A 27,111-nucleotide genomic window follows, 5' to 3' on the forward strand; every position below is an offset into this window, starting at 1 on the left:
CAGCTGCATAGTTTGTGTATGTAACAGGCCAGTATCTCTTGTTCTAGACTCATCCATTTTTACATTCATATGAGTATGCACGCAGGGTGTTTTCTCTTTCTTTTTTTTTTTGAGATGGGGTCTTGCTCTGTTGCCCAGGCTGGAGTGCCTGGTGCGATCTCGGCTCACTGTAAGCTCCGCCTTCCGGGTTCACGCCATTCTCCTGCCTCAGCCTCCCGAGTAGCTGGGATTACAGGCACCTGCCACCACGTCCGGCTAAGTTTTTGTATTTTTAGTAGAGATGGGGTTTCACCATGTTAGCCAGGATGGTCTCGATCTGCCCGCCTCGGCCTCCCAAAGTGCTAGAATTACAAGCGTGAGCCACCGCACCCGGCCAGGGTGTTTTTTCTTTAAACCTTAATTTCATAGTAATTAACCTCCCTTTCAAGAGTCAGCCTTGCTGCCCCTGAGATGATGCAGAAAAAGCACAAAAGAATCTGGGCTTGAATCTCCTCTTACTGCCTGCTTGGCTTTAGGCAAGTTACCTTCTCTGAACTCTAGTATTCTCTTCAGTAAAATGTGGATGTGGTGCCTTGGCATGGGGAGGATTAAACAAAGTCACATATTTAAATATTATAAGGGTGGATTATATTTAAGTATTAAAACGGTGGATTCTAGCCGGTTGCATTCATTAAGTGCGTCCTCTCTTGAATGAAGGCATTTTCTACCCCTGGAACTAAAGGGAAAGCATCACGGATCACTTCCTGGGTGCCATGGGTGATGATGGCTGTGGTACTCCAGGTTGGAGACTCGGCCAACAGTTGGTAGAGCCCAACTAACTGTTGGGAGTGGAGGCTGAGGCCTGCTGCAGTCACTGAGATGCTCCCCCTTTTTAAAAAATTTAAAATAGCCCAAGCTAGTCTTGAAGTTCTGGCCTCAAGCAATCCTCCCACCTCAGCCTCCCAAAGTAATGTGATTCTAGACATGAGCCACTGCGTCCAGCACTGAGCTGTTTCTTGCCGAGGTTTCCCTGTAAGAAGAACTTCCAAATTGTGTCACAAAATCATAGTTGTTAGTATTTTCAGAGTTCTGGAGAACAAAACAGGAGCCAGTGATGGGACGGAGAATAAAGATGGACTTCAGAAACTACAGATCAAAGAGCTGTGGAAGATTCTAGAAATGATTCTTCAACAAGTGATATGAATACTTTGTCAATGAAAAGACTGAAACTCTGTGAAATACTCGAAGAGATTTATTTTGAGCCAAATAGAGTGGCCATGCCCATGACACAGACCTCAGGAGGTGGCTGGGGTGCAACTTGGTTTTACGCATTTTAGAGGGTCATGAGACATCAATCAAATCTATTTAGGATATACATTGGTTCAGTCCAGAAAGGCAGGACAACTCGAAGTGGGGGCTTCTGGGTTACAGGTAGATTTAAAAATGTTCTGATTGGCAATTAGTTGAGAGTTATTACCAATAGAAAGGAATGTCTGGGTTGTAAGAGGTTGTGGAGACCAAAGTTTTATCAGTAGAAGAAGCCTTGGGGTAGCAGGGTTCAGAGAAAATAGATGGTGTTTCTCATTAGACTTAAGGTCTGTGTTGGCTTTCCCTGAATTCCAAAAGGGAGGAGGGCATAGTCAGCCATGTCCCACCCGCCCCCACTTCATGTCGTGGCCTGAACGGTTTTCAGGTTAATTTGGAGTGCCCTGGCCCAGAGAAGGGGTCCATTCAGATGGGGTGGGGCCTTAGAATTTTATTTTCCATTTACAACTTTATGAAGAGAACACTAGAAACCACTTGAATTCACATCATGAAAAAAAAACCTACATTGTAGAAAAGGTTTGTAGATTAACACATTAGGTGAATGCCAAAGCCACAGAATATCTAAATTTCTTTGAGGAATTTGAAAACTCTCAGGTATATGCCTTGTGGACAAGAGGGACAAACAAATGGGACAGAGGATGAGATAGTTTGGAGAATGGATAGCTGATCAGATCTGTAGCTGTGCCCAGAGTGCTGAATAATGGATTTGCGTCCACAGGGAAGAAAGTCTCAGGTGCCACTGATAAAAGAACACGTCCTTGGCTCTGGGTCCATTCAACATCTTGGTAGACAACTGGGTGAAAATTCAGAGACAACCCTAGGAACTATGAGGATGAAAGAAGCATTCATGGAATGAGGCACTGAAGAACCTGAAAAGCTGAAACAACCCCATGAAATAATGAGAATAATTGTAGTATCCTGAACCGGGGCACAGGACACAGGACCGGGGTGGAAGGCGGCAAGAGACTAGGCGCGCCGGAAAGACCCAGGGATCACAGTGGCCCAAAGCTGGGCACTTCCCAATTCCGGGATTTGTGCTACAGGCACTCCAGGCTCCACCTTAGAACTGTGTCCAGCACGAAGGCAGTGCTGTCTCGGGGAAGGCATGGCTGCACCACCACCGGGGCGGGAAGGGGCCCGGCAAGGAGGCGCCCAGGGTTTCCAGCTGCACGGGGTCGGGGGCGGCGCTGATGCAGAGCGCGCGGCACAGGTTAAACCTAAAGGAGGGAAGCTTTTGGGGGCGGAACAGACGACCGAGAACGCTGCGCACTGCCCTTCCCACCCGAATTGTGTTTTGCCTTTTTTTTTTTTTTTGAGACGGAGTTTTGCACTTGTTGCCCAGGCCTGGAGTGCAATGGCCCGATCTCGGCTCACTGCAACCTCCTCCTCCCGGGTTCAAGCAATTCTCCTGCCTCAGCCTCCCGAGTAGCTGGGATTACAGGCGTGCACCATCACGCCCAGCTAATTTTGTATTCTTAGTAGATACGGGGTGTCTCCAAATTGGCCAAGGCTGGGCTCGAACTCCCGACTTCAGGTAATCCACTGGCCTCGGCCCCCCAAAGGGCTGGGATTACAGGCATGAGCCACCGAGCCCGGCCTGCTTTTGCTTTTTTTTCTTTTTTGGCAGAGTCTCGCTGTCCAACCCTGTAGTGCAGTGAGCTCGGCTCCCTGCGGCCTCGACCTCCCGGGCTCAGGCGATCCTCCCGCCTCAGTCCAGGTAGTAGATGGGACCACAGGAGCCCGCCATCATGCCCGACTACTTTTCGTAATTTTTGTAAGGATGGGGTGTAGCCATGCTGCCCAAGCTGGTCGGAACCCGCTGGGCTCAAGAGCTCCGCCCGCCTCCGCCTCCCAAAGCGCAGGGATCACAGGTGTGAGCTACCACGCCCCGCCCAGAGTTTCCGACTGTTAGCGAATCACATTCACCTCAAAACTTTTTATACAAGAACTGAAAGGCAAACTAAGTCCCTGCTCCATCATTTCCTGTCCCAGGTCGCGGGCCGGACATTTTCTCCAAGCGCCTTCCTGGCACAGCGCGCAGGCGGCCTGCACCGAAGCTCTAGCTTCCTCCAGACGCTCAGACCCCGCCCGCCCCGCAGGCGCCAGGGCGTTGCCTAGCAACTTAGCTGCGAGGTGATTGGCCGCGCGGGACCCCGTGACCATCCCGGAGAACACGCATTTCCTGCGCCCCCGGAAGTGGCGGTAATGCCAGGCCCTGCCCCCGGCAGAGGCGGAAGCAGAGTCTCCCTGAGAGGTCTCCCGTCGCTGCAGGCGCCTCAGCCCAGCCGCGCGCCTTGGCCCATGGCTGCCTACTCCTACCGCCCCGGCCCTGGGGCCGGCCCTGGGCCTGCTGCGGGCGCGGCGCTGCCGGACCAGAGCTTCCTGTGGAACGTTTTCCAGAGGTGCGGCCTGGCACCGCCCGGGCACCTCCCTCCTGCGCCGCGGCCGACCCCGACCCCTGCCCCGACCAACCCCGTTCCCTGCCGGTTCTCCCGCGGCCTCCTCCGTCCCCCGTCGGGTCCCCCGCGGCCTCCCCTGTCCCCTGCCGCCGTCCCCGACCCCTGCCCCGACCGACGGACAGGGCCGCCCCCGTCCCCTGGCGGGTCCCCCGCGGTCTCCACCTTCCCCTGCCCAGTCCCCTGTGGCCGCCCCTGCCTCCTGCCCGGTCCCTGTCCTGTGCGTCGGGCCCTTCCCAAGGTGCAGAGTGCGCCACTGCAGACCCGAGGTCGCGGCCACCGGCTCCTGGGCTACGCCCTTTTGTTTGCCTCAAGAGCCGCCAGGTGGAGGGTCTCCAGGGTGCTTGTTTGGGGAAAGTGGAAACAGACTGCGTGGGCCGCTGTTAAAATGTCAGCAGCCAAGGAAGCAGCAGCGACCTGGCGTCTGCTCGGGCCAGGTGACCTTTATGGCGGCGCCTTCTGTCCCTGGTCGCTTTTCCAATGAATGAATGACCGAAACTGTAGTAACTCATGGCCAGGGAATGGCTTAGTTATCTGAGGGAATCTTTTCTTGTTTGTGAAAAAGGGAAACTGGTGCAAATGGGAATTCAGACAGGCCAGGAGAGGAAGGAAGGGAAGGATTGAGGTGGGAAAAGAGAGGGAAAGATGATTGTCCTCTTAGGGAAAGACCACACTGGACGTCGGCTCCTGGGGCACTTCCTTGATTCCCCTGTACTCTTCAGGGGGATGGGAGAGGCGGAGGTTCCAGGAGGGAGCCTTCCAGAGTCGGTGCAGGGTTGACAGGAGACGTTTGTTTTGCTTTTCCTGAACTTTCGATCGCCAGCTTATTTGCTCCTCTTGATGTTGTAGGGTTGATAAAGACAGGAGTGGAGTGATATCGGACACCGAGCTTCAGCAAGCTCTCTCCAACGGTGAGTGGGCCAGTGGGACCTGGGTCTCCGGACCAAGAAGCCGCGAGCCTGCCCTGCTCACAGTGGATAACCTTCTTTCTGAAGTTGATTTTCCAAGGACAAAGGAATCATTAGGACAAATTGTTATTACTGCTTCATGGTGGAGATGCTTCTGGTTTTTTTTGTGGCTACCGCTGTTACTGCTTGGAGTGTCTCACCGAGCCAGCTAACAACTGCGTGCGTGAGCACAGGGAAAGGCTTCTCGAGAAATGAAAACTAGGTTGTAGGTTTAGGAGGGGAATAGGAAGGTTACCAAAAGCCGAAAGCCTTTTGGTAAGTTGGAGGTCCTTGAATTTCCTCGGTGACTGCATCTTTGTGACTTCTCTGAATAGACCTTCGAGGCACTGGGGGGTGATTGTTGGAGGTCTTGGGGAGCTCAGGCAGCACTTGTGTGGGAATGTGGCTGTTACAGGAACTGCAGAAACTGGGACTGGATTCCTGGGGAAAGGATTGGGGGTGTTGGAGGCGCTGGCCAGGGGATTATGGGGAGGCGTTCTTATCAGTGTGCGAATACTGGGCGTTCAGGCAGCGGGAAATCCGGTTCCTTGCCTATTGTGAGCTCCCTGGAGTTAAGTTCTTGCCAGTTTCAGCTCAACTGATCCCCCTCCCCTGCGCTATCATTGGACACATTTTACTTCATTGAACACCTGACTGCCGCTTTTTCTGTAATCCCTCAGGGGCAGTCATCTTTTCTGATTCTGTGTATAGTTTGCTTTTCCAGATCCGTGCCATTTAAGCTAGAAAAGGGGTCAGTTTTGAGATGTTGTGAAAATGTTGAAAGGCTTTTCGTTATTAGTGGGAAGTATCTGAAGTTGCCAGAGACTGGACTGGGGCACGGGGAGCACTACGGCTGCTAGACACTGCCTCACTGCGCTGTGGGTGGGGGGTGCTGGATTCAACCTTACTTACTGCCTAATGATTTGTGAGGTTTGTGTTTTCAGAGTAACATTTTTACCTTATATTCTGACATCCGTTCCTGATATGTGACGTGTGGGCCACAGATGCTGGTGTATTATTTCACATGCATTTATATAGATTGTTTTCAGGGAATTCAGAAATGCTATTATCTCTACACTAGTGATTATGCTTTCTTGGTTTTTCTCTTTTCAGTATTCTTAAATCCTCCTTTTTTTTATTTGCATCTCAGTTCGTTTATACTCGGGAAGTGTAAGACGTGGCTACTAGAAAGAGATGTCAAGAGAACCTGGAATCCAGTAGGCTACAGTTTGGCAAATCTCAGCTTAAAACTTCCTAAATGTTGACCACAGTGGATGCAAATGGCTCTGTGCGTCACCTGTTAAATATGGTCAGATGACCACCCAGGTGCAAGTGGTTTGTCACCAGGGTGATACGAGCCACACGGAGTGCCCTCCTCAGAGGCCGTGTCTCAGAGATATTTGAGTGGTTTTCCAGTGAGTGATGCAAGATTTATGATCCACTTTAACAGCCTGCTTTTTATGCATTTGCTCAAATTTTTAGATTTTAGGTTTAGTTTTAGGTTTTCTGTTAAACTTGCTGAACTAGGAGTGGTGGTCAAATACTGGACCTCATTAGCATGGTAGACTCTGCCCACCTTGGCAGGCTCCACTGGAGTGCTTTGGGGCCTGCCTGGATTCCAGTCCTGGCTCTACCAGTTTTGTGTCCTCGCCGTTACTGGGAGGGAGTATTGAGGAAATGCATGCGAGGTGCTTCCCGTGATTCCTGGCACGGAGCAAGTGCTCAGTAATTGTCAGCTGTGAGTATTAGTAGTAGCTAATACACTACGATTATTCTTGGCTAACAAGTCAGCTCAAACTTTGATGGTTTTCCATTACCTGATGACGGTGGTGATGGTTTCCACTTACTGAACACTCACACGCTGGGCTAGGCACTTAACCCAAATCCAAGGTCAGCGTTATTGTTTGGGGGTGGGGGAGACACCTCCTGCTCTGACTTGTGTGTTTGGGTTCCCGTATTTTCACCAGAGGGCGTTAGTCCTGCCCCAGTTCAGCTGGCCCTCAAAGCATATATAGCTCTTTAACCATCGGCAAGTGTCAGTCAGAACATAATCTTGATTTCAGCTGCTACTAAATATCTACCAGGAGCCTGCTTGAGAGAGAGAATTTCCTGACAGGGGCTGAGTCCACCATTCCTGAGATACTTTGAAATCAGTGGCTTAACCCAAGCTGTGTATCGGGACCCTCTCACCGTGGTCCCAGTGGAGTCACTTTTCTTAGGCGCTCCCCTTTACCTTGGGCTCTGAGCTTCCCTGCCTTTCATCTCTGTGGGATGAAGCCCCACCCGCCCTTCAGGATGCAAAGCCCTCTTCTCTAACGTGAGTGCGGGGCCAGGTGCAGTGGCTCACATCTGACCTCCCAACACTTTGGGAGGCCGAGGCAAGGGGATCCCTTGAGCCCAGGAGTTTGAGACCAGCCTGGGCAACATTGTGAGACCCTGTTGCCTGAATTGCCCTGGGAGATTTCCTCAGCTTGTGCTGGGGGCATGTGGCCCCATGAAGCCTGTAGTCACTGTTCACCCTGAAGAGATGCTGGCTTTGGGGCTCACGCGCCTGCTGCGGGGCAGCCCCAGGAGGTGGCCACCCCGTTTCTCCCTGGAGCTGGAGCTGCGCGTGTTCTCAGAAACTGTGGTGGCTGTTCTGTTTTGTTTGCATCTTATAAACCTTTACCTGATTACATTTTCCTCTTCAATTTAGCTGCTGGAAAACTTAAAGTCAGATTGGTGGCTCACCAGTAATGAGTTTAGAGTAGAGGTAAACTTTATGACATAGTCTTAGACTCTTCACTTTCTCCTCAGCCAACATGATTCACATTTACTTTATTTTGCTGTACTGTAAGTGTCTTTGTGTTTCCTGAATTCCTTCTGGAATAAGGCAGGTTGTTGGTAAGCACAGGTTTCTGGTCCATCTCATAGCCTCAGGCAGTGGGCGGTGCTGTCCGTGCTCCCTTTCCGGGTTACCTGTGGTAGCTCTCAAGTTGCAGGGCTGCGATTTGAAGCCTGATTTAGTACACCGTGTTTCTGTCATGTTCTGCGGTGGTTTGCTCCTCACATGTGAGCATTCACCCTGTGGCCCTGTGTTTTCCCACCACACCTCTGCCTGGTGGCATCCTACTGGATGTCTCAGCCGAGCCACTCTGTTCTGAAGACGCCCTTGTCCTCCACCCCTTTGCTTTGGGCTCTGAGCTTCTTCTGCCTTTCATCTCTGTAGGATGAAGCCCCACCCGCCCTTCAGAATGCCAGCCTTGGCAACATTGTGAGACCCTGTTTCTACAAAAAGTAAACAAGTGTAGTGGTGCACGCCTGTAGTCCCAGCTACTTGGGTGGCTGAGATGGGAAGATCACTTGAGCCTGGGAGGTTGAGGCTTCATTGAGCTGAGATCAAGCCACTGCACTCCAGCCTGGGAGACAGAGCGAAACCCCATCTCAAAAAAAACAAAGTGGATGCGCGCTGCTCCTGCCATTGGATCATCGCAGCATTTTTCTTTTCTCTGATGCGCACCTTTTTCCTCACCGTGGGGGCTCATGTTTTCATAGTTTCCTCTTGCTACTAGATTGTGAGCTGCGTGAAGGAAGGTTCATAGTTGTGTTGTATGTACAGGCACACAAAATTTGTCCTTGGATAGACACATATCAGTCCACTTCCTTCTCCTCTCTGAATTTCTTTATTTAAAAAAAAAATTAGTGATGGAGTCTCACTGTCTTGCTCAGGCTGGTCTCAAACTCCTAGGCTCAAGCGATCCTCCTGCCTTAGCCTATACTAATATGAATTCCTATACTAATATGATTGAAATTAGTTTGACTTCTATAATAATTGTGCTCCCAGATTGTGCTTCTGTTTTGATAGTAGAACTAAATTATTAGGCTATTTCAAGAAATTAATACATTACTGGTAGAAAAACTGAAGCTACAAAATGGCCTGGTTTCTCACTTCAGTTAAATTTGTGCTTCTGAGTGCTTGTATTCTAGGTGAAACCACACTGAGAAGGTATTTGTGGCCCATACACTGATTCCTTCATGAGACTTGTTTGCACAGGAGAGCTGCTAAAAATTACTGCTCTCAGGGAGGTCTGTGGTGAACAGGTATGAAGAAGAAGACTGTTCTCTGCCCTTCTTTTTGCAATAAAATGTTCCAAACTGTCTTGAGTTTGATCCCTTTTCGGGTGTTGTGTTTTTTTTTTTTTTTTAAACATTCACATATTTCTTGGAATTATAAGAAATTAACTTTGTGCTTCTGAAGTAGGTTTGCCTTAATATAACACTTATGTATTTGTAAAGGGCATTTTTAAAGCTGTACTTTAAAAAATAATAATTCTTACATTCGTTTGAAGGTTTTTTTTGTTTGTTTTTGAGACAGAGGCTCGCTCTGTCGCCCAGGCTGGAGTGCAGTGGCGTGATCTTGGCTCATTACAACCTCCGCATCTGGGGTTCAAGCGATTCTCCTGCCTCAGCCTCCTGAGTAGCTGGGACTACAGGCGCCCACCACCACGCCCAGCTAATTTTTTTTTTTTTTTTTTTTTTTTATTTGAGGCAGAGTCTCGCTCTGTCGCCCAGGCTGGGCGGTGGCGCTGTCTTGGCTCACTGCAAGCTCCGCCTCCCGGGTTCACGCCATTCTCCTGCCTCAGCCTCCTGAGTAGCTGGGACTACAGGCGTCCACCACCACACCCGGCTAATTTTTTGTCTTTTTAGTAGAGACGGGGTTTCGCCGTGTTAGCCAGGATGGTCTCAATCTCCTGACCTCTTGATCTGCCTTCCTCAGCCTCCCAAAGTGCTGGGATTACAGGCATGAGCCAGGGGGCCAACATGGTGAAACCCCATCTCTACTAAAAATACAAAATTAGCTGGGAATGGTGGTGTGTGCCTGTAATCCCAGCTACTCGGGAGGCTGAGGCATGAGAATCACTTGAACCTGGGAGGCAGAGGTTGCAGTGAGCTGAGATTGCGCCACTGTGCTCCAGCCTAGGGGACAGTGAGACTCCATCTCAAAAAAAAAAAAAAAAAAAAAAAGAATGGAATAACCCTTGTTTAGGTGTTACAAAATCCAAGCCAGACAAATCTAAACTTTAATCTCACACCCGGTTCCTAGAGTAGTCCCTTCTCCAGCTCAGGTTTGGCCTAAGTCTCAGGGGTCCTTGCTTGGTGGGCACCACCGCTCCCTTCCCCACCTTTGTTCCTGTTTTTCCTCTGCTGGCTCCTCCGGGGTTGGGTGTGTTCAGAGGCGGAGACAGGCTAAAGGTCTTTGGCTTTTAGGTTCTATTGATGGGTGAGTTCCAAATACTAGCTTTCTCTTGTAGGATATTTCATTTATTTATTAAAAATATTTATTTAGAACACACCATTTATGTGCCAGACCCTATTCCAGGCACTGGGGATAGGGTGATAAATGAGATAAACAAAAACACCTGCTCACATTAAGCTCCTGTTCTAGGGAAGACAAAAAAGAAAGAAAATACACGTGTCCTTAGTACATTAGAAGATTCCAAGTACTGTAGAGAAAAATAAAGCAGGCTGGACTCGGTGGCTCGTGCCTGTAATCCCAGCACTTTGGGAGGCTGAGGTGGGAGGATTACTTGAGCTCAGGAATTTGAGACCAGCCTGGGCAACATGGAAGATCCTGTCTCTACCAAAAAAAAAAAAAAAAATTTTATCTGGGTGTGGTGGCGTGCATCTGTAGTCCCAGCCACTGGGAAGGCTGAGGAGGGAGAATTGCTTCAGCCCAGGAGGTGAAAGTTGCAGTAAGCCGAGATCGTGCCATTGCACTCCAGCCTGGGTGACAGAGCCAGACCGTGTCTCAAATAAAACGAAAGAAAGAAAATGAAAAAAAGAAAGCAGAGATGGGGCAAGCAGGGGAGAGGGCTGGGGACGTAGGGGAGGGTGCTGGGGACACGGGAGGGTGCTGGGGACACAGTGGAGGGTGCTGGGGACGCAGGGGAGGGTGCTGGGGACACGGGAGGGGCTGGGGACGCAAGCTTTGCTGAGTTCCCACAGTTCTCTGCTCCTCTCCTGTCTCACGGGGCGTGGGCCACCTGCGGCTTGCGGTTGTTTTGCGCCAAGCTAATATCTTATTCTTCCCAACAGACAGAGGCCCGTTGAGGCTTCTCTGTCCTCCACGGGGAACAGCATTGGCCTAAACCTGCAGACACCATTGCAAAGGGAAGTCAGCTCAGGCAAACCTGCTAGTGAAGAATAATTCCAGTGTGGGGACACAGAGGCTGACATTTCTTGCCGTGGGTGATTTAATGTTGGGCCTCAATTTTTCACTGCCCCCGTAAGACTATGACACAGCCGCATCCTTGCCAGGGCCTGAGGGAGGGTGGATGGACTTATCCATCCCATAGGTGTTGCTCGTGGCTGGGTGATTTGCTTCTGCCAATGAGATTTTCACAGACATGGCACAAGCAGAAACCTGGAATGTGTGGGCGCACTGCCAGGCCTGCCTCCTAAGGCTCTTGATTTTCCCCACGAGATGCGCGTGCCCCAGGGAACGGCGGCTCTGGCTGCAGGATGAGAGGCGTGTGGAGCAGGCATGGTTCCCATCCTCAGCCTGGAGTCAAGCCCAGACTAGATCAGCCTAAGCCCAGCCACGCCACGGGTGCAGCAGTGAAGAGCAAATGCCAACTGTCCATGACAGTGACTTTCAAAGGGGCGTGTCATGTGCCTCATCCCAGCAACAGTGAAGGCATTTCTCTGTCAGTCAGTTGGTAAATGATTATTGACAAACAATGTACTGGGAAGGTGGAGTGATTTGAGTAGATCTGGCCTCTGTTCTCATGGAGCTTCCTTTCTAGAGGGGAAGACAGATGATGGATGAATAAATATAAATGATTCTAATAGGTTGGTGCAGCAATCATTAAAAGTAATAGCAAAAAAAAAAAGTGGGGAGGAGCCAGTGCTGCAGTTCATTAATAGTAAACCGCGATGACTTGTGCACCAAGCTAACACAGTAATCACGGGTGTGCAAAATGTGGCGATGGGCAGGTTCCGAGTGCTAGGAGAGCATCTAGCTTCCGGAGTCAGGAGACGGGGGTTGGCAACCTAACCAAGGTGAAGCCCAAGGGAGGGGTGTGGGCCGGGAGCGATATTTCAGCGCAGACTCCAAGGATAAATGGTATGTAGAGAGTAGAGGGTGTGTGTCTGGCACAGAGAAGAGCCTGTGCAAAAGCTGGCGGGGCGAGAGGACACCGTGTGTTCATCCACCTGAGGGGCGACCAGCAGGCTGGAGCTCAGCGGGTTGAGAGGAGGATGCAGAGCCCGGGAAAGGCACCCTAGGCAGAGGGCACAGCAGGGCAAAGGCCTGGAGTCAGGCCTGAGCCTGTGTGGTTTGAGGAACGGACAGAGGCCTGTCCCGCAGTAAGGGAACGGCACAGGGGAGAGACCTTAGGCCAGAGCAGAGGGCAGGGCTGTGCTGGGCACTTTGGGCTGTGGATGGAGCTGGCATTTAAGAGGGGAGACCATAGACCAGGGCAGAGGGGTGGGGAGGGCTGGCCCGGGCACCAGAGTGGAGACCATAGGCCAGGGCAGAGGGCAGGGCTGTGCTGGGCACTGTGGGCTGTGGATGGAGCTGGCATTTAAGAGGGGAGTCCATAGACCAGGGCAGAGGGCAGGGCTGTGCTGGGCACTGTGGGCTGTGGATGGAGCTGGCATTTAAGAGGGGAGACCATAGACCAGGGCAGAGGGGTGGGGAGGGCTGGCCCGGGCACCAGAGTGGAGACCATAGGCCAGGGCAGAGGGCAGGGCTGTGCTGGGCACTTTGGGCTGTGGATGGAGCTGGCATTTAAGAGGGGAGTCCATAGACCAGGGCAGAGGGCAGGGCTGTGCTGGGCACTTTGGGCTGTGGATGGAGCTGGCATTTAAGAGGGGAGTCCATAGACCAGGGCAGAGGGCAGGGCTGTGCTGGGCACTTTGGGCTGTGGATGGAGCTGGCATTTAAGAGGGGAGTCCATAGACCAGGGCAGAGGGCAGGGCTGTGCTGGGCACTTTGGGCTGTGGATGGAGCTGGCATTTAAGAGGGGAGTCCATAGACCAGGGCAGAGGGCAGGGCTGTGCTGGGCACTGTGGGCTGTGGATGGAGCTGGCATTTAAGAGGGGAGACCATAAGCCAGGGCAGAGGGGTGGGGAGGGCTGGGCTGGGCACCAGAGAGGAGTCCATAGACCAGAGCAGAGGGCAGGGCTGTGCTGGGCACTTTGGGCTGTGAATGGGAGCTGGCATTTAAGAGGGGAGTCCATAGACCAGGGCAGAGGGCAGGGCCATACTGGGCACTTTGGGCTGTGAATGGGAGCTGGCATTTATGCTCGGGTGATGGGAACATTTTAAAAGATTTTAAGGAGGAGAGTAACATTTGGGATTAATGTGTATTCTGGGAATCTCAACAAAGTAAATTCATAGTTCGAATTTTCATAACATCTGCACAGGCAGAGAGAAATAAGATTGCGTTTACAGCTGTGTGATGATTTTATTTAAAAATACTACTAAGTTTTTAAACGTGATTTCAAATGGTGTGTTTCTGTTTCACATTGGACATAAGTAGATTGCAAGGCTAATGGAAAGTAGAAAAGTTAACTCATGAACGTAAAAGAGACATCGATTTGAAAACAAAACATTTATTCATTTACTTCTGCTGCAGTTTTCTTGGCTGCTGAATTTCATAAGAAGGGATTGTTCAGGGAGGGTCATGGGGCTGAAGACCTGGAGAGGAGCTGGTGCTATCGCTGTTCAAATCTGAAGGGGTGGAGATGGAGCCTTGGGGAGGAGCCGGTGCTGCCTTTTAAGTCTATGAGAGTCATTGAGCTGGAGGTCCAGGGAAGAGCTGGTGCTGCCACTGATGTCTTAGGTTGTGGAGCTGAAGACAATGAAGGAGCCGGTTTGGCTGTTCTGTGAGGGTCGTGGAGCTGGAGATCCAGGTGGGAGAGATGTTCTAGTTTGAGGGTCATACAGATAGAGACCCGTGAGGAACTGATGTTATTTTAATTGGAGGGTCGTAGAGCTGGAGACCCAGGGAGTAACTGGTGTGGTTCTAGTTTGAGAGTTGTGGAGCTGGAGACACAGGGAGGAGCTGAGGTTCTAGTTTGATGGTTGTGCAGCTGAAGACTTGGGGAGGGGCTGAGGTTCTAGTCTGAGGGCCCTACAGCTGGAGATCCGGAGAGGAGCTGATGTTCTAGATTGAGGGTCGTGCAGCTGGAGAACCGGACAGGAGCTGATGTTATAGATTGAGCATTGTGCAGCTGAAGACTCGGGGAGGAGCTGATGTTCTAGTTTGAGGGTCTTGCAGCTGAAGACTCGGGGAGGAGCTGATGTTGTTCGCATTGAGGGTCTTTCAGCTGGATACTCAGGAGCTGATGTTCTAGATTGAGGGTCATACAGCTGAAGACTCAGGGAGGAGCTGATGTTCTAGTTTTGAGTGTCTTGCAGCTGCAAACCTGTAGAGGAGCTGATGTTCTAGATTGAGGGTCATACAGCTGAAGACTCAGGGAGGAGCTGATGTTCTAGTTTGAGTGTCTTGCAGCTGCAAACCTGTAGAGGAGCTGATGTTCTAGATTGAGGGTCATACAGCTGAAGACTCGGGGAGGAGCTGATGTTCTAGTTTGAGGGTCGTACAGCTGAAGTCTCGGGGAGGAGCTGATGTTCTAGATTGAGGGCCCTACAGCAGGAGATTCGGAGAGGAGCTGATGTTCTAGTTTGAGGGTCGTACAGCTGAAGACTCGGGGAGGAGCTGATATTCTAGTTTCAGGGCCCTACAGCTGGAGACCAGGAGAGGCGTTGATGTTCTAGATTGAGGGTCGTGCAGCTGAAGACTAGGAGAGGAGCTGATGTTCTAGTTTGAGGGCCCTACAGCTGGAGACATGGAGAGGAGCTGATGTTTTAGTTTGAGGGTCGTGCAGCTGAAGACTTGGGGAAGAGCTGATGTTGTTTGCGTTGAGGGTCTTTCAGTTGGAGACTCGGAGGAGCTGATGTTCTAGATTGAGTGTCATGGAACTGGAGATCTGGAGAGGAGTTGATTTTCTAGTTTGAGGGTCGTGCAGCTGAAGACTCAGGGAGGAGCTGTAATTTGAGAGTCTTGCAACTACAGACTCGGGGAGGAGCTGATGTTCTAGTTTGAGGGTTGTGCAACTGAAGACTTGGGGAGGAGCTGATGTTGTTCACATTGAGGGTCTTTCAGTTGGAGACTCAGGGAGGAGCTGATGTTCTAGATTTAGGGTCATGGAACTGGAGACCTGGAGAGAAGCCGATGTTCTAGTTTGAGGGTCTTGCAGCTGAAGACTCGGGAAGAAGCTGATGTTCTATTTTGAGGGCGCTACAGCTGGAGACCTGGAGAGCAGTTGATGTTCTAGATTGAGGGTCATGCAGCTGAAGACTCAGAGAGGAACTGATGTTCTAGTCTGAGGGCCCTACTGCTGGAGACCTGGAGAGGAGCTGATGTTCTAGTTTGAGGGTCGTGCAGCTGAAGTCTCAGGGAGGAGCTGAGGTTCTAATTTGAGGGTCGTGCAGCAGAAGACTCAGGGAGGAGCTGAAGTTCTAGTTTGAGGTTCGTGCAGCTGGAGAACCGGACAGGAGCTGATGTTCTAGATGGAGTGTCATGCAGCTGAAGACTCAGGGAGGAGCTGATGTTCACTTTGAGGGTCTTTCAACTGGAGACTCAGGGAGGTGCTGATGTTCTAGATTGAGGGTCATGGAGGTGAAAACCCAGAGAGGAGCTGATGTTCTAGTTTGAGGGTCTTGCAGCTGCAGACCCGGAGAGGAGCTGATGTTCTAGTTTGAGAGTCTTGTAGCTGCAGACCGGGAGAGGAGCTGATGTTCTAGTTTGAGGGTCGTGCAGCTGAAGACTCGGGAAGAAGCTGATGTTCTATTTTGAGGGCGCTACAGCTGGAGACCTGGAGAGCAGTTGATGTTCTAGATTGAGGGTCATGCAGCTGAAGACTCAGAGAGGAACTGATGTTCTAGTCTGAGGGCCCTACTGCTGGAGACCTGGAGAGGAGCTGATGTTCTAGTTTGAGGGTCGTGCAGCTGGAGACCTGGGAGGAGCTGATGTTCTAGTTTGAGGGTCGTGCAGCTGGAGACCTGGGGAGGAGCTGATGTTGTTCTAGTTTGCGGGTTGTGCAGCTGGAGACCTGGGAGGAGCTGATGTTCTAGTTTGAGGGTCGTGCAGCTGGAGACCTGGGAGGAGCTGATGTTCTAGTTTGCGGGTCGTGCAGCTGGAGACCCGGGGAGGAGCTGATGTTGTTCTAGTTTGCGGGTTGTGCAGCTGGAGACCTGGGAGGAGCTGATGTTCTAGTTTGAGGGTCGTGCAGCTGGAGACCTGGGAGGAGCTGATGTTCTAGTTTGCGGGTCGTGCAGCTGGAGACCCGGGGAGGAGCTGATGTTGTTCTAGTTTGCAGGTTGTGCAGCTGGAGACCTGGGAGGAGCTGATGTTGTTCTAGTTTGCGGGTCGTGCAGCTGGAGACCCGGGGAGGAGCTGATGTTCTAGTTTGAGGGTCGTGCAGCTGGAGACCTGGGAGGAGCTGATGTTCTAGTTTATGGGTTATGCAGCTGGAGACCCGGACAGGAGTTGATGTTGTTCTAGTTTGAGGCTCCTGCATCTGGAGACTCAGGTAGTGGTTCATGTTTTTCTGATCAAAAGGTCATGGAGCTGGAGACACAGGGAAGAACTGATTTTGTTCTAGTTTGAGGTTGTTGGAGCTGGAAATCCAGGGAGGAGCTGCTGATGTTCTAGTTTGCGGGTTGTGGAGCTGGAGACCCGGGGAGGAGCTGATGTTGTTCTAGTTTGAGGTTGTTGGAGCTGGAAATCCAGGGAGGAGCTGCTGCTGTTCTAGTTTGCAGGTTGTGGAGCTGGAGACCCGGGGAGGAGCTGATGTTGTTCTAATTGAGAGTCATGCAGCTGGAGACTCGGGGAGGAGCTGATGTTCTAGTTTGAGGGTCCAGCAGCTGGAGACCTGGAGAGAAGCCAATGTTGTTCTAGGTTGAGGGTTGTGCAGCTTGAGACCCAGGGAAGAGCTGATGTTATTCTAGTTTGAGGCTCCTGCAGCTGAAGACCCACATAGGAGCTGATGTTTTTCTGATCAGAGGGTCCTGCGGCTGGAGACACCGGGAGGAGCTGATGTTTTCCTAGTTTGAGGGTCGTGGAACTGGAGACCCAGGGAGGAGGTGCTGATGTTGTAGTTTGTAGGTTGTGGAGCCAGAGATCTGGGGAGGAGCTGGTGTTTTTCTTGTGTGAGGTTTGTGAAGCTGGATACCCAGTGGGGAGCTGGTGTTTTTCTAGTTTGAGGGTCATGCAGCTGATCCTCAAATGACCTCAAACTAGAAAAACACTGCTCCCCGCTGGGTGTCCAGCTCCACGACCCTCAAACTAGAAAAACACCAGCTCCTCCCTGGGTGTCCAGCTCCACGACCCTCAAACTAGAGAAACACCAGCTCCTCCCTGGGTGTCCAGCTCCACGACGTTCAAACTAGATTAAAGTCAGCTCCTTCCCGGGTGTCCAGCTCCACGACCCTCAAACTAGAAAAACACCAGCTCCTCCCTGGGTATCTAGCTCCACGACCCTCAAACTAGAAAAACACCAGCTCCTCCCTGGGTGTCCAGCTCCACGACGTTCAAACTAGCTTAAAGTCAGCTCCTTCCCAAGTGTCCAGCTCCACGACCCTCAAACTAGAAAAACACCAGCTCCTCCCTGGGTGTCCAGCTCCACGACGTTCAAACTAGATTAAAATCAGCTCCTTCCCGGGTGTCCAGCTGCACGATCCTCAAACTAGAAAAACCCGGGGAGTTTTTTCAGTTTGCTGCTGTTTTTCTAGTTTGAGGGTTGTGCAGTTGGAGACCTGAGGAGGAGCTGATGTTCCAGATTGAGGGTCGTGGAGCTGGAGACCCGGGGAGGAGCTGGTGTTTTTCTAGTTTGAGGGTCGTGCAGCTGGAGACCTGAGGAGGAGCTGATGTTCCAGATTGAGGGTCGTGGAGCTGGAGACCCGGGGAGGAGCTGGTGTGTTTCTAGTTGAGGGTCGTGGATTTGGAGATACAGCGGGTAGTGGTGGTGTTGTAGTTTGTGAGTCGTGGAGCTGGAGACTCAGGGCGGAGCTGGTGTGTTTCTAGTTGAGAGTCATGGAGCTGGAGACCCAGGGAGGAACTGGTTGTTCTGTTGTTTAAGTCTGAGGGTCATGGAGCTGGAGATCCAGGGAAGAGCTAGTGCTGTGGTTCAAGTCTGAGGGTCTCGCAGCTTGAGGCCCCGGGAGGAGCCGGTGCTGCCACTAATGTCTTAGGTTGTAAAGCTGGAGACCCGCGGAGGAGCTGGTGTTGCTGTTCTAGTGTGAGGTTTGTGGAGCTGGAGAGCCACGGAGGAGCTGGTGTGTTTCTAGTTGGAGGGTCACGCAGTTGGAGACCCGGGGAGGAGCTGATGTTGTTCTAGTTTGAGGGTGGTGGAGCTAGAGACCCACAGATGAGCTGGTGCTGCTGTTGTTTAAGTCTGAGGGTGGTGGAGCTGGAGATCCGGGGAAGAGCTGGTGCTGCGGTTCAAGTCTGAGGGTCTCGGAGCTGGAGCCCCCGGGAGGAGTAGGTACTGCCACTGATGTCTTAGGTTTTGGAGCTGGAGACCTGCGGACAAGCCAGGCTGGTGTTCTAGTTTGAGGTTCGTGGAGCTGGAATCCTGGTCAGGAGCCAGTGATGCTGTTTAAGTCTGAAGTTCGTGGAGCTAAACATGGAGCTGATGTTGGGGAAGTAGAGAGAGAGAGAGTTACAGGACGCCACTGGAGGAGCCGATGTTGGGGAAGTAGAGAGCGTTTCAGGACGCCACTTGAAACTGTACATGTGGCTGAATCCCAAGCAAGTTAAGCCTGGGAGCTTCTCAGTCCTCGGGATCAATGCATTCCTTTTTCTCTTACACAGTTTGGATTTGTTTTCTGTCTCATGAGACAGAAAGACCCTGATTAATACCCTCAGGAATTGAAAAGCTTAAAAAAACTAAATTATATTGGTATAATAATAATAGAAATTCAGCTATGATTATCCTGACAGACAAAATCACATACCACACACAATATATATTTTTTCAATCAGTAAAATAAAATATAAATTGAAACATAGACCCATGCAAAGCCATAAAAAGTTATTTCTTGGAGAAGCGATGGATGACAGAGATTAATCTGAAAGTTACTATTAATGGAGAAACTTAGAACTTACCATTTTTCCTGTGAGGTTTCGGTGCTGATACTGATATTTTGTGAGTTCTGACAATTGAGTCCGTTCACACAGCCTGGTGATGCAGCAGTTTGCACAGAAGGACCCTGTGCCAGCTGGTCCTGCTCCACTGCTATGATGGTGTGGCCTCTGATCTCTGACCGTGTCTTGAGACCAGGCCCTTGATCACAAGCGTATCCATGGTGAGGTTGCATGGATGGAACCTCATGGATGTTCCTGATGTTCCTTCCTGATGTTCCTCTGCCACCTTGCTATTTAATGCATCTTGTTTATAACTGCCTTCTAAATATTGAATAGAAATAAAGCATTTGTACAGTATGGGTAAGGTATAAAGAACATTGGACACAGAGGACCTCCACCAAGTTTAGGGAGTAGAATCTGAAGAGACATAACTTTGGATACTCCCTGGAGGCCCTGCCTGAGTCCCAGTCCCTTCTCTTCTCCTACGGAGGGAATCACTTCCTGCTTTAGTCTTTATTATTCCCACACTTTCCTTCATAGTACGTTTCTTTCACCGTGTGTGTACATCCCTAAAAAATATGCCATTTAGTTTTTGAACTTTGTTTTCTTTTTGAGGCAGGGTCTTGCTCTGTTGCCTCGGCTGTAGTTTTGAACTTTGATGTGAGGAAATTCTCCTGTGTGGCTGCTCCTGTGCTGCATGGCTCTGAGCATCTGCTCTATGTCTATTTTTGTCCTCCATTCTCTCCCTGAGACCCACCCACACTGACATGGTTCATTTTCATTGCTGCCTGATCTCCCGTCGTCTGATGGGAACATGGGAAATGTCTTCATCTTCCTGTGGGTGAGTGTTTGGCTAGGTTGGGGCCCTGAGGACTGTGTTTTGTTGGGAACGTTCTTGGGCGTTTCTTTTGTACACAAGTGCAAGTTTCTTCTGGTCAGTAGCTTTCAAGTTTTAAAATTTCATCCCAGGTAAGAAATGTAATTTTCCTCATAACCCACAATACACACTCTTTCATATACAAGCATAACAGAAATATACTTCACAACCGTTCTTAGCAGGGCCTGGTGTTCCTGCTTCTCTCCATTCTCCCCAACACTGGCATGGATTGGGTTGTGGGTGGTGGGATTTTTGCCCGTCTGGTGGGTGTCACGTGATATCTCCCCCTGTTAGGCTGAGCCCCTCTTCATGTTTTCTTTAGCCATTCCTCCACATTTCCTCTTCTGTGGAGGGCCGGTTCAGCTCTTTTCCTCAGTTTCTGTTAAGTTGTTTGAGTTTTTGCACTTTTCTTTTATTATTCCTATTGTTATGTTTTTGAGACAGAGTCTCACTCTGTTGCCCAGGCTGGAATGCAGTGGCGCAATCTCAGCTCACTGTAACCTCCACCTTCTGGGTTCAAGTGATTCTCCTGCCTCAGCCTCCCGAGTAGCTGGGATTACAGGCGCCCACCACCACCCCTGGCCAATTTTTGTATTTTTACTAGAGATGGGGTTTCACCATGTTGTCCAGGCTGGTCTGAGACTCCTGACCTCAGGTGATTCTCCCACCTCAGCCTCCCAAAGTGCTGGGATTACAGGCATGAGCCACCATGCCTGGCCTGCCTTTTTCTTTTTCAAAAGGACTCTTTATACCTGTTCATTCCAGTGACTATCTGTGTGGCAAAGATGGGTTTGAATCCACCAGGATAAATGTGCAGGATCTCCTCTCTGGTGGGAGAAGAGACAGAGAGGGATAGAAGGGTACGGAGAATCAGAGCTGAGAGGAGGCCGAGTCAGGCAGGGGTGGCAGGCTGCTGTGAGGACTTGGCTCCTTCTCTGAGTGGGGTGGGATTAGCAGAGGATTTAAACAGAGGAACCATGGCATCTCCCTTATGCATTTCTGCCATGGTTGGCTCAGCTGAACGCCCCTCTTGAACAAGACTTGGCCTTGGACATCCAGAGGCCGTTGGTTGAGGGTTTACCTCCTGGCATGGCCACTGACACATCCACGTTTGGCTCCCACACGGCTGGGCGGCCCCGAGACCTGCTCTGCCTGGGCTTCTTCTTGGTGGCATTTCTCAAGTTTGTCCCCTCTCAAGTCTGCACCATCCGGAAAACCAAACACCTCTCTCTTCTACATGGAAACCCCCATCAGCACCTCCCCCTGACTCACAGGGCATCCCGTCAACATCACAGTCCTGACTTTCCCACACGGATAAGCCCACGGGACCCCCTGACGGACCAAGACAGCTCCAGCACTAAGACGTGCCCTGAAACTCACAGGAAGAGCGGACCAAGAAGACGGGACCAGCACGGGGCACCGGGAGCTGCAAATGCCCACGATACCGTGAGAGATGGAGAAAGGTATGGCCATGGCTGACACAAAATGTTACTCAACATTTATCACAGGCCTAAATGGAGAACATAACGCTATCAAACCCTTAGGTAAAAACACGGGAAAATTTGTATGGCCTGGGGTTAGGCAAAAAGTTCTTAGGCATGACACCAAAAGCATGATTCATAAAAGATTGACAAATTAAATTTAGTCATAAATTTAAAATTATAATTCTATAAAGCAATGTAAAAATCTAAGGAGAATGAAACACAAACCACGGTCTAGAAAAAAATATTTGTGAATCACACATCTCACAACGTACTGGCACGCAGAATATATGAAGAACCATCAAAACTTAACCATAAGAAAGTAAAAACCCCAGTATTAAAGAGAGGGCAAATATTTGAATGGAGGCCTCATCAAAGAAGGTATAAGGAGGGCATATTGCCCGAGAAAGAGGCTCAACATCATAGAGATGCTGGAGAAATGCCAGTCAACAGTACCTCTGCAAATCTATTAAAATGGCTAAAAACAGACAAAAACCACAGGCCGACCCAGGTCCTAGTGATGATGCAGAGGAACTGGGACCCTCATAAGCTGCAGTGGGAATGGGAGGGGTCCCGCCATGCTGGAAAGTGGTCCGGGAGTTTCTTATGAAGTTAAGCACATCCTTACCACATCATCCAGCAACCCCGCTCCTGAAATGTCCAAGAGCAAACTTAAACGTGCACACACAAACCTGCACACAAGTGTTTAGGCCTCATTCCTCATTGCCAATAACTGGAAGAAAACAAAATGTCCATCGGCAGGAGGAGGTGGGAACCAACGTGGATGCTTCCACACAGGGGGCACCAACCAGCAGTGGAAAGATGCACCCAAATGCCCCAGGTCTCCCAGGTCACATGCCCGGTGAAGGAAGCTAGTTTTGGTGGGCACAGGCCGAAGGATGCTGCCACGTGACATCTTGGAGAAGACAGTGCTACCGTGTCGGGGAGCAGGGCAGTGGTTTCAAGGGGCTACGGGTGGAGGGGCGAATGGAGGAGCTCTCTGGGGCGATGGCGTGAGCACCTGCACATCACTGTCGGCTGCTGTGGCTGAGAGGCTGTACAGCAAACACTGGCTTCAGTACACGCAGACTGAAGGAGGAAGGCTCCCACAACTCAAAGACAGAGGGTGTCACCTCCATGAAACAAAAACATATTTAAACTCTTAAAATTAAGAAAACCACAAAAAGTATTTCATAAGCCTGTTGGACTTTGAGTTGAAATAATCTACCTGGGAGCATGGAACTGAAACCACAGGCTTGGCAATCCTGGAGGGAGAGAGTGGAGGGTTTAGACCTCAATTGAAGGGCTCAGTACCTGGCTATAGGAAATAACAGATTTAAAAAGTGTCAGGGAGGAAATAATTTCTGCTGATGAGGTTGCATTTCTCCAGAGAGCCAGCAGAGTAAATTAAAGCAATACAGTAAAACAATGCACATCTTGATGGAAACTCAGGATCACAAGGTTGTGGTAAAGGAGATTTGGAGATGTCCGGGAAAGAAAGACAAATGAGATGAATCTTGCAGCTGCCCTTCAAGGGGGCATGGGCCGGGTGGCCGCGATTCTCCGTGACGTTGCAGGAATTCTGGCTGGGTCCTCAGGAGCCTTTTTTCTCTTGTCCTCATTCACCTTCGGGGGCTGGTGTGGGTCCTTGGTGGTCATGACCACACTCAGGGCCGGGGGCCTGCTGAGGCTGCTCTCCCTGTTCCCGGAATGCAGGGGTTTGTTCCAGATCCCGCTGCTCACCGCACAGAAAGCCAGTCACTGAGACGATGGTTACTGCCAATGAAGAAGGCGTGCATCAGAAGCTGCAGGCCAGGACATGGGAGGTTAGCCTCAAATCCATCTTCCTGACTGACTATATAGCAGGGAAGAAATGTGACTGTGTGTAAGGAAAACAGGAATTAGGGAGAGTGAGGAAGAGGAGTTGGTCAGGAGGAGGCAGGTGGCTGGTCAGGCACTCATGATGGGTGAGGGGTTTGGCGTCACACTGTCCAGATGCCGTGATCTGGTGAGTCTCTCTTCCTTCACACTACCCGGGAGGCCTGATGGTCAGTTTCCTGAGAAAGGAACTCAAATAAGACAAATGTCACTTTCTCAAGTTTCAGGACCACAAGGATACATTTCTATGTTATTCAGAGAAACCATGAACATCAATTCTCTGGGATAATCAGGCCAGTTCAACACCAGATCTGATCTGCCACAACACCTGTTGCTCGGCCCTCAGACAAGGCCCAGAATCCAGTGTCTTCTCCCCAACCCCAGCCTGGCCCCACACCCACACCTCCCCACTTCACCTTGGGCCTCAGTGCTCTCCTGCCACAGAGGGGTCAGAGAGCTGCACACACGCCCCACGTGCACCTGGGCACGTGGTGTATTTCAGATGCACCTGGTGTCACTGTTCGCACAAACCCGAGTGGGAAAAGATCCAAATGCTTGTTCACTGCAGATGGATGAGGATGTCCCAGCAAGTCCCTCAGTGGAGTCAGCCAGCACAAGGCGAGTGAGGGACCTCCGGAGACATGAATGGGTCTCAGATAGTGTGTGAGTGGATGAAGCAGCAAGAACACACGCTGCTAATTAATTCTGTTATGTTGAGCTCAAAGTAGTCCACATCAAAAAGACTGTCTGGGGCTGCAGGAATTCAGTGGATAAGTGCAGACAAGGCAAGGGAAGGTGGACCAGAAAGGTGAGGAGGACGCTCCCTTCAGGGGCAGAGGGAGTAAGACCCGGCATTGCACATGGGTGGGGGGGCCCGTCAAGGCCCCTCTTTGCTTCTGAGAGTCTGTTTTCATGGACAATCTTCTACTAAATGTACATAGCAGCTTTTCAGGGCAAGGGTCACCGGGATTTGTCTTTATGCCTCCCCAGCCTGGGAGCCACCACCTCCGCCAGACCCATCCACACAGTTGAATCTCATCTCAAGTTCTCTGGTGCCCGACCCCCCACGCACACCCTCCTGGTCTGGGCATCTCACCTGCCTCCACACAAGTGCCTCAGGAGGGTGGAGTGTCTGGTGCTCGGCGCTGGAGGCTCAGCCCGCACTCTGCCGGGCAGTCGCAGGCCTCCCAGATGAATGAAGCATGAATGAATCCCGATCCTGTTATCACAGCTTCTCCCCACACATCCCAGGCAGAATGTTGTGCAAAAACCACACCAGGATTTGTACATGCCAGAGGACTGAACTTTTGTGTGTTGAAGATAATTCATCTTCCTGAATCACTGCAGATCTACCATGTGGTTAACCACAGAATAAACATGGGGGAGAGTGTAAGCACTGCCCTAACAGAACCTTATGCTTCTTCCGTTACCCTTTGAAAGTAAAGGGTACTGATTTCATAATTGTGTTTCTCTTGTAAATGAGACTCTCATGGAAAAATCAGCCATGTAGGTGATAGATTTGTAAACCTTTAGATTAAAATGTCACTTCGATTATTTCAAGTGTAAAAGTGTTTCAGCTTTTTTGAGGTATAATTGCTACACAAAGAGCTGCACACATTTAATGTGTGCACTTTGGTGAGACTTGACCTGAGCAAACACCCATGAAACCATCACCAAATCAAAGCAATCGAGGAATTCTGCACCTCCTGGGGGCTTCCTTGCACCTGTGCCCATGGTGAGAACGCAGGACGAGATCTTCCCTCTTAGCCAATCGCAAACGGCCAACAAGAAAATGACACCAGGCCTCCTGGTGAACACATACCCTGTGATTTAATTGTTGATATTTTTAACCTGGGGCTCACATTCTTCATTCAGAATATGGCAAAGACTTTAGAAGTCATCCAAAGTATCAGTAATTTGAAGTCCTTTAATACAAAAAGTATAGAATATTACCTTTTGTCACACAGCAATAGAGAAATGAAAAAAGAAAATCGACTTATGTTCTTTAATGGCTAGGAAAATATTCTTAAAAAGATAATCTCAAGCGCAGGTGGATCTAACAAATGACAAATTTATTTCTTTACATAGATAAATATAAGGTTAGATCCATGTAAATACATGAAACCATTAAGGGTAGAGTCCCGGAGACCACAGCATCCAGCTCTGCTATCGATATCAGGGAGTAATTTCCAGGCACACAGAACTGACCCAGCATCCAGCTCTGCTCATGATTTCAGGGAGTAATTCCCAGGCACTGGTCGAGCTGGAGAAGGTGGGGGCCCTCGTAGCCCCACTGTCCTTCCTGCCTCATGGGGTCTCTGAGGGGTGCCTGGAACATTTCCTCTTGGGCTTTAAAGATCATTTCACTTAAACGCGACATTTCCCAGGTGCCATGGACCTGAACCCAGAAACTTCACTGTACCAGGACCACCTGAGAGCTCCCGAGACCAGGACCACCTGAGACAGTGGCTCCCCAGGAGTGAGCACCAGGCACTGTCAGGGGTTCTCTCCCCATCACATTTACAAGGACTTGATGGGTTCTTCTTCCTTCAGAAGTAATCCCAGTGGGAAGAAGGAGGGGACGGGAGGCCTGGCAAACACTCCTCCCCAGCTCTGTTCCAAGCTCTATGGGGCTCTGGCAGGCCCCGTGTCATGTGCAGATGAGGGATTAGGGTTCCTCCCCGGCCTGGCTGCTCTCAGGCCCTCATGGGCTCCTCTCCCCACCCCTGTGCAGCCGGTGGACCCTGCTCCCACCCAGCTGCTCCCCCCTAGCTGCTCCCCCCTAGCTGCTCCCACTCAGCTGCTCCCCCCTAGCTGCTCCCCCTAGCTGCTCCCCCCAGCTGCTCCCACTCAGCTGCTCCCACCCAGCTGCTCCCCCTAGCTGCTCCCCCCTAGCTGCTCCCCCCCAGCTGCTCCCCCCCAGCTGCTACCCTCCAGCTGCTCCCCCCTAGCTGCTCCCCCCTAGCTGTTCCCCACTAGCTGCTCCCACCCAGCTGCTCCCCCTAGCTGCTCCCCCCCAGCTGCTCCCACCCAGCTGCTCCCCCCCAGCTGCTCCCCCCCAGCTGCTACCCTCCAGCTGCTCCCCCCTAGCTGCTCCCACCCAGCTGCTCCCACCCAGCTGCTCCCCCTAGCTGCTCCCCCCTAGCTGCTCCCACCCAGCTGCTCCCACCCAGCTGCTCCCCCTAGCTGCTCCCACCCAGCTGCTCCCCCCTAGCTGCTCCCACTCAGCTGTTCCACCCCAGCTGCTCCCCCCGAGCTGCTCCCCCCCAGCTCCCCCCCAGCTGCTCCCCCAGCTGCTCCCCCAGCTGCTCCCCCCCAGCTGCTCCCCCCCAGCTGCTCCCCCCCAGCTGCTCCCCCAGCTGCTCCCCCCAGCTGCTCCCATCTAGCTGTTCCCCCCAGCTGCTCCCCACCCCACTGTTCCCCCTAGCTGCTCCCCCCAGCTGTTCCCCCAGCTGCTCCCCCCCAGCTGCTCCCCCCAGCTGTTCCCCCAGCTGCTCCCCCCCAGCTGTTCCCCCAGCTGCTCCCCCCCAGCTGTTCCCCCAGCTGCTCCCCCCCAGCTGTTCCCCCAGCTGCTCCCCCCCAGCTGCTCCCCCCCAGCTGCTCCCATCTAGCTGTTCTCAGGTTTCTCATCCTTCCTGGACAGCGCCCTACCTGGGGCACCCGTTCCTGTGGCATCCCCAGTCCTGCACTGCAGCGCTCACCCCGTCACCTCCATGGCGAGACCATCCTGGAGCGGTGATCAGCCCATCGGTTTCATCCATTATCCTCCTAGCCCATTTTCTGTGCTTATTTCTCGTTCCCAAAACATCTTGGAATTTCAAGAAATTAACTTTTTTCAAGTCTCTGTGCTTCTGAAGTAGGTTTACCTTAATATAACATTGATGTATTTTTAAGGGGCATTTTTAAAGCTGTACTTTAAGAAATAATTCTTACGTTCTTTTGAAGGTTTTTTTTCTTTCTTTAAGATGGAGTCTCACTTTGTTGCCCAGGCAGGAGTCCAATGGCGTGATCTCAGCTCACTGCAAGCTC

The 27,111-nt window shown here is 51.2% G+C and overlaps 1 protein-coding gene and 1 long non-coding RNA gene across 4 annotated transcripts in view; one reads left to right on the forward strand and one right to left on the reverse strand.

Moving 5' to 3' along the window:
• The first annotated feature begins 1,486 nt into the window (after nt 1–1,486).
• The window catches only part of PDCD6 (programmed cell death 6), a 39,689-nt gene continuing 14,064 nt past the window's right edge, over nt 1,487–27,111 (forward strand). The window contains exons 1-2 of one of the 2 annotated variants that reach the window (XM_024247101.3): nt 1,487–3,707; nt 4,611–4,672. In XM_024247101.3, the coding sequence (XP_024102869.2) occupies nt 3,511–3,707; nt 4,611–4,672 (259 nt within the window). In that variant the 5' untranslated portion in view covers nt 1,487–3,510. The remainder of the gene's footprint in view (nt 3,708–4,610; nt 4,673–27,111) is intronic. The other variant, XM_024247100.2, reaches the window with a different exon arrangement.
• LOC129059311 (uncharacterized) lies at nt 13,287–19,060 on the reverse strand. Of its 2 annotated transcripts, none has more exons than XR_008525101.1 (3): nt 18,868–19,060; nt 18,126–18,391; nt 13,287–16,633 (listed from the first exon to the last, which is right to left on the reverse strand). It is a non-coding gene; the product is annotated as an uncharacterized LOC129059311 (long non-coding RNA). The 2 variants fall into 2 exon arrangements; XR_008525100.1 differs by having other exon boundaries at nt 17,517–18,391; nt 18,868–19,053.

The sequence above is a fragment of the Pongo abelii genome, chromosome 4 (assembly GCF_028885655.2).
Source record: "Pongo abelii isolate AG06213 chromosome 4, NHGRI_mPonAbe1-v2.0_pri, whole genome shotgun sequence".
Classification (NCBI taxonomy): domain Eukaryota; kingdom Metazoa; phylum Chordata; class Mammalia; order Primates; family Hominidae; genus Pongo; species Pongo abelii.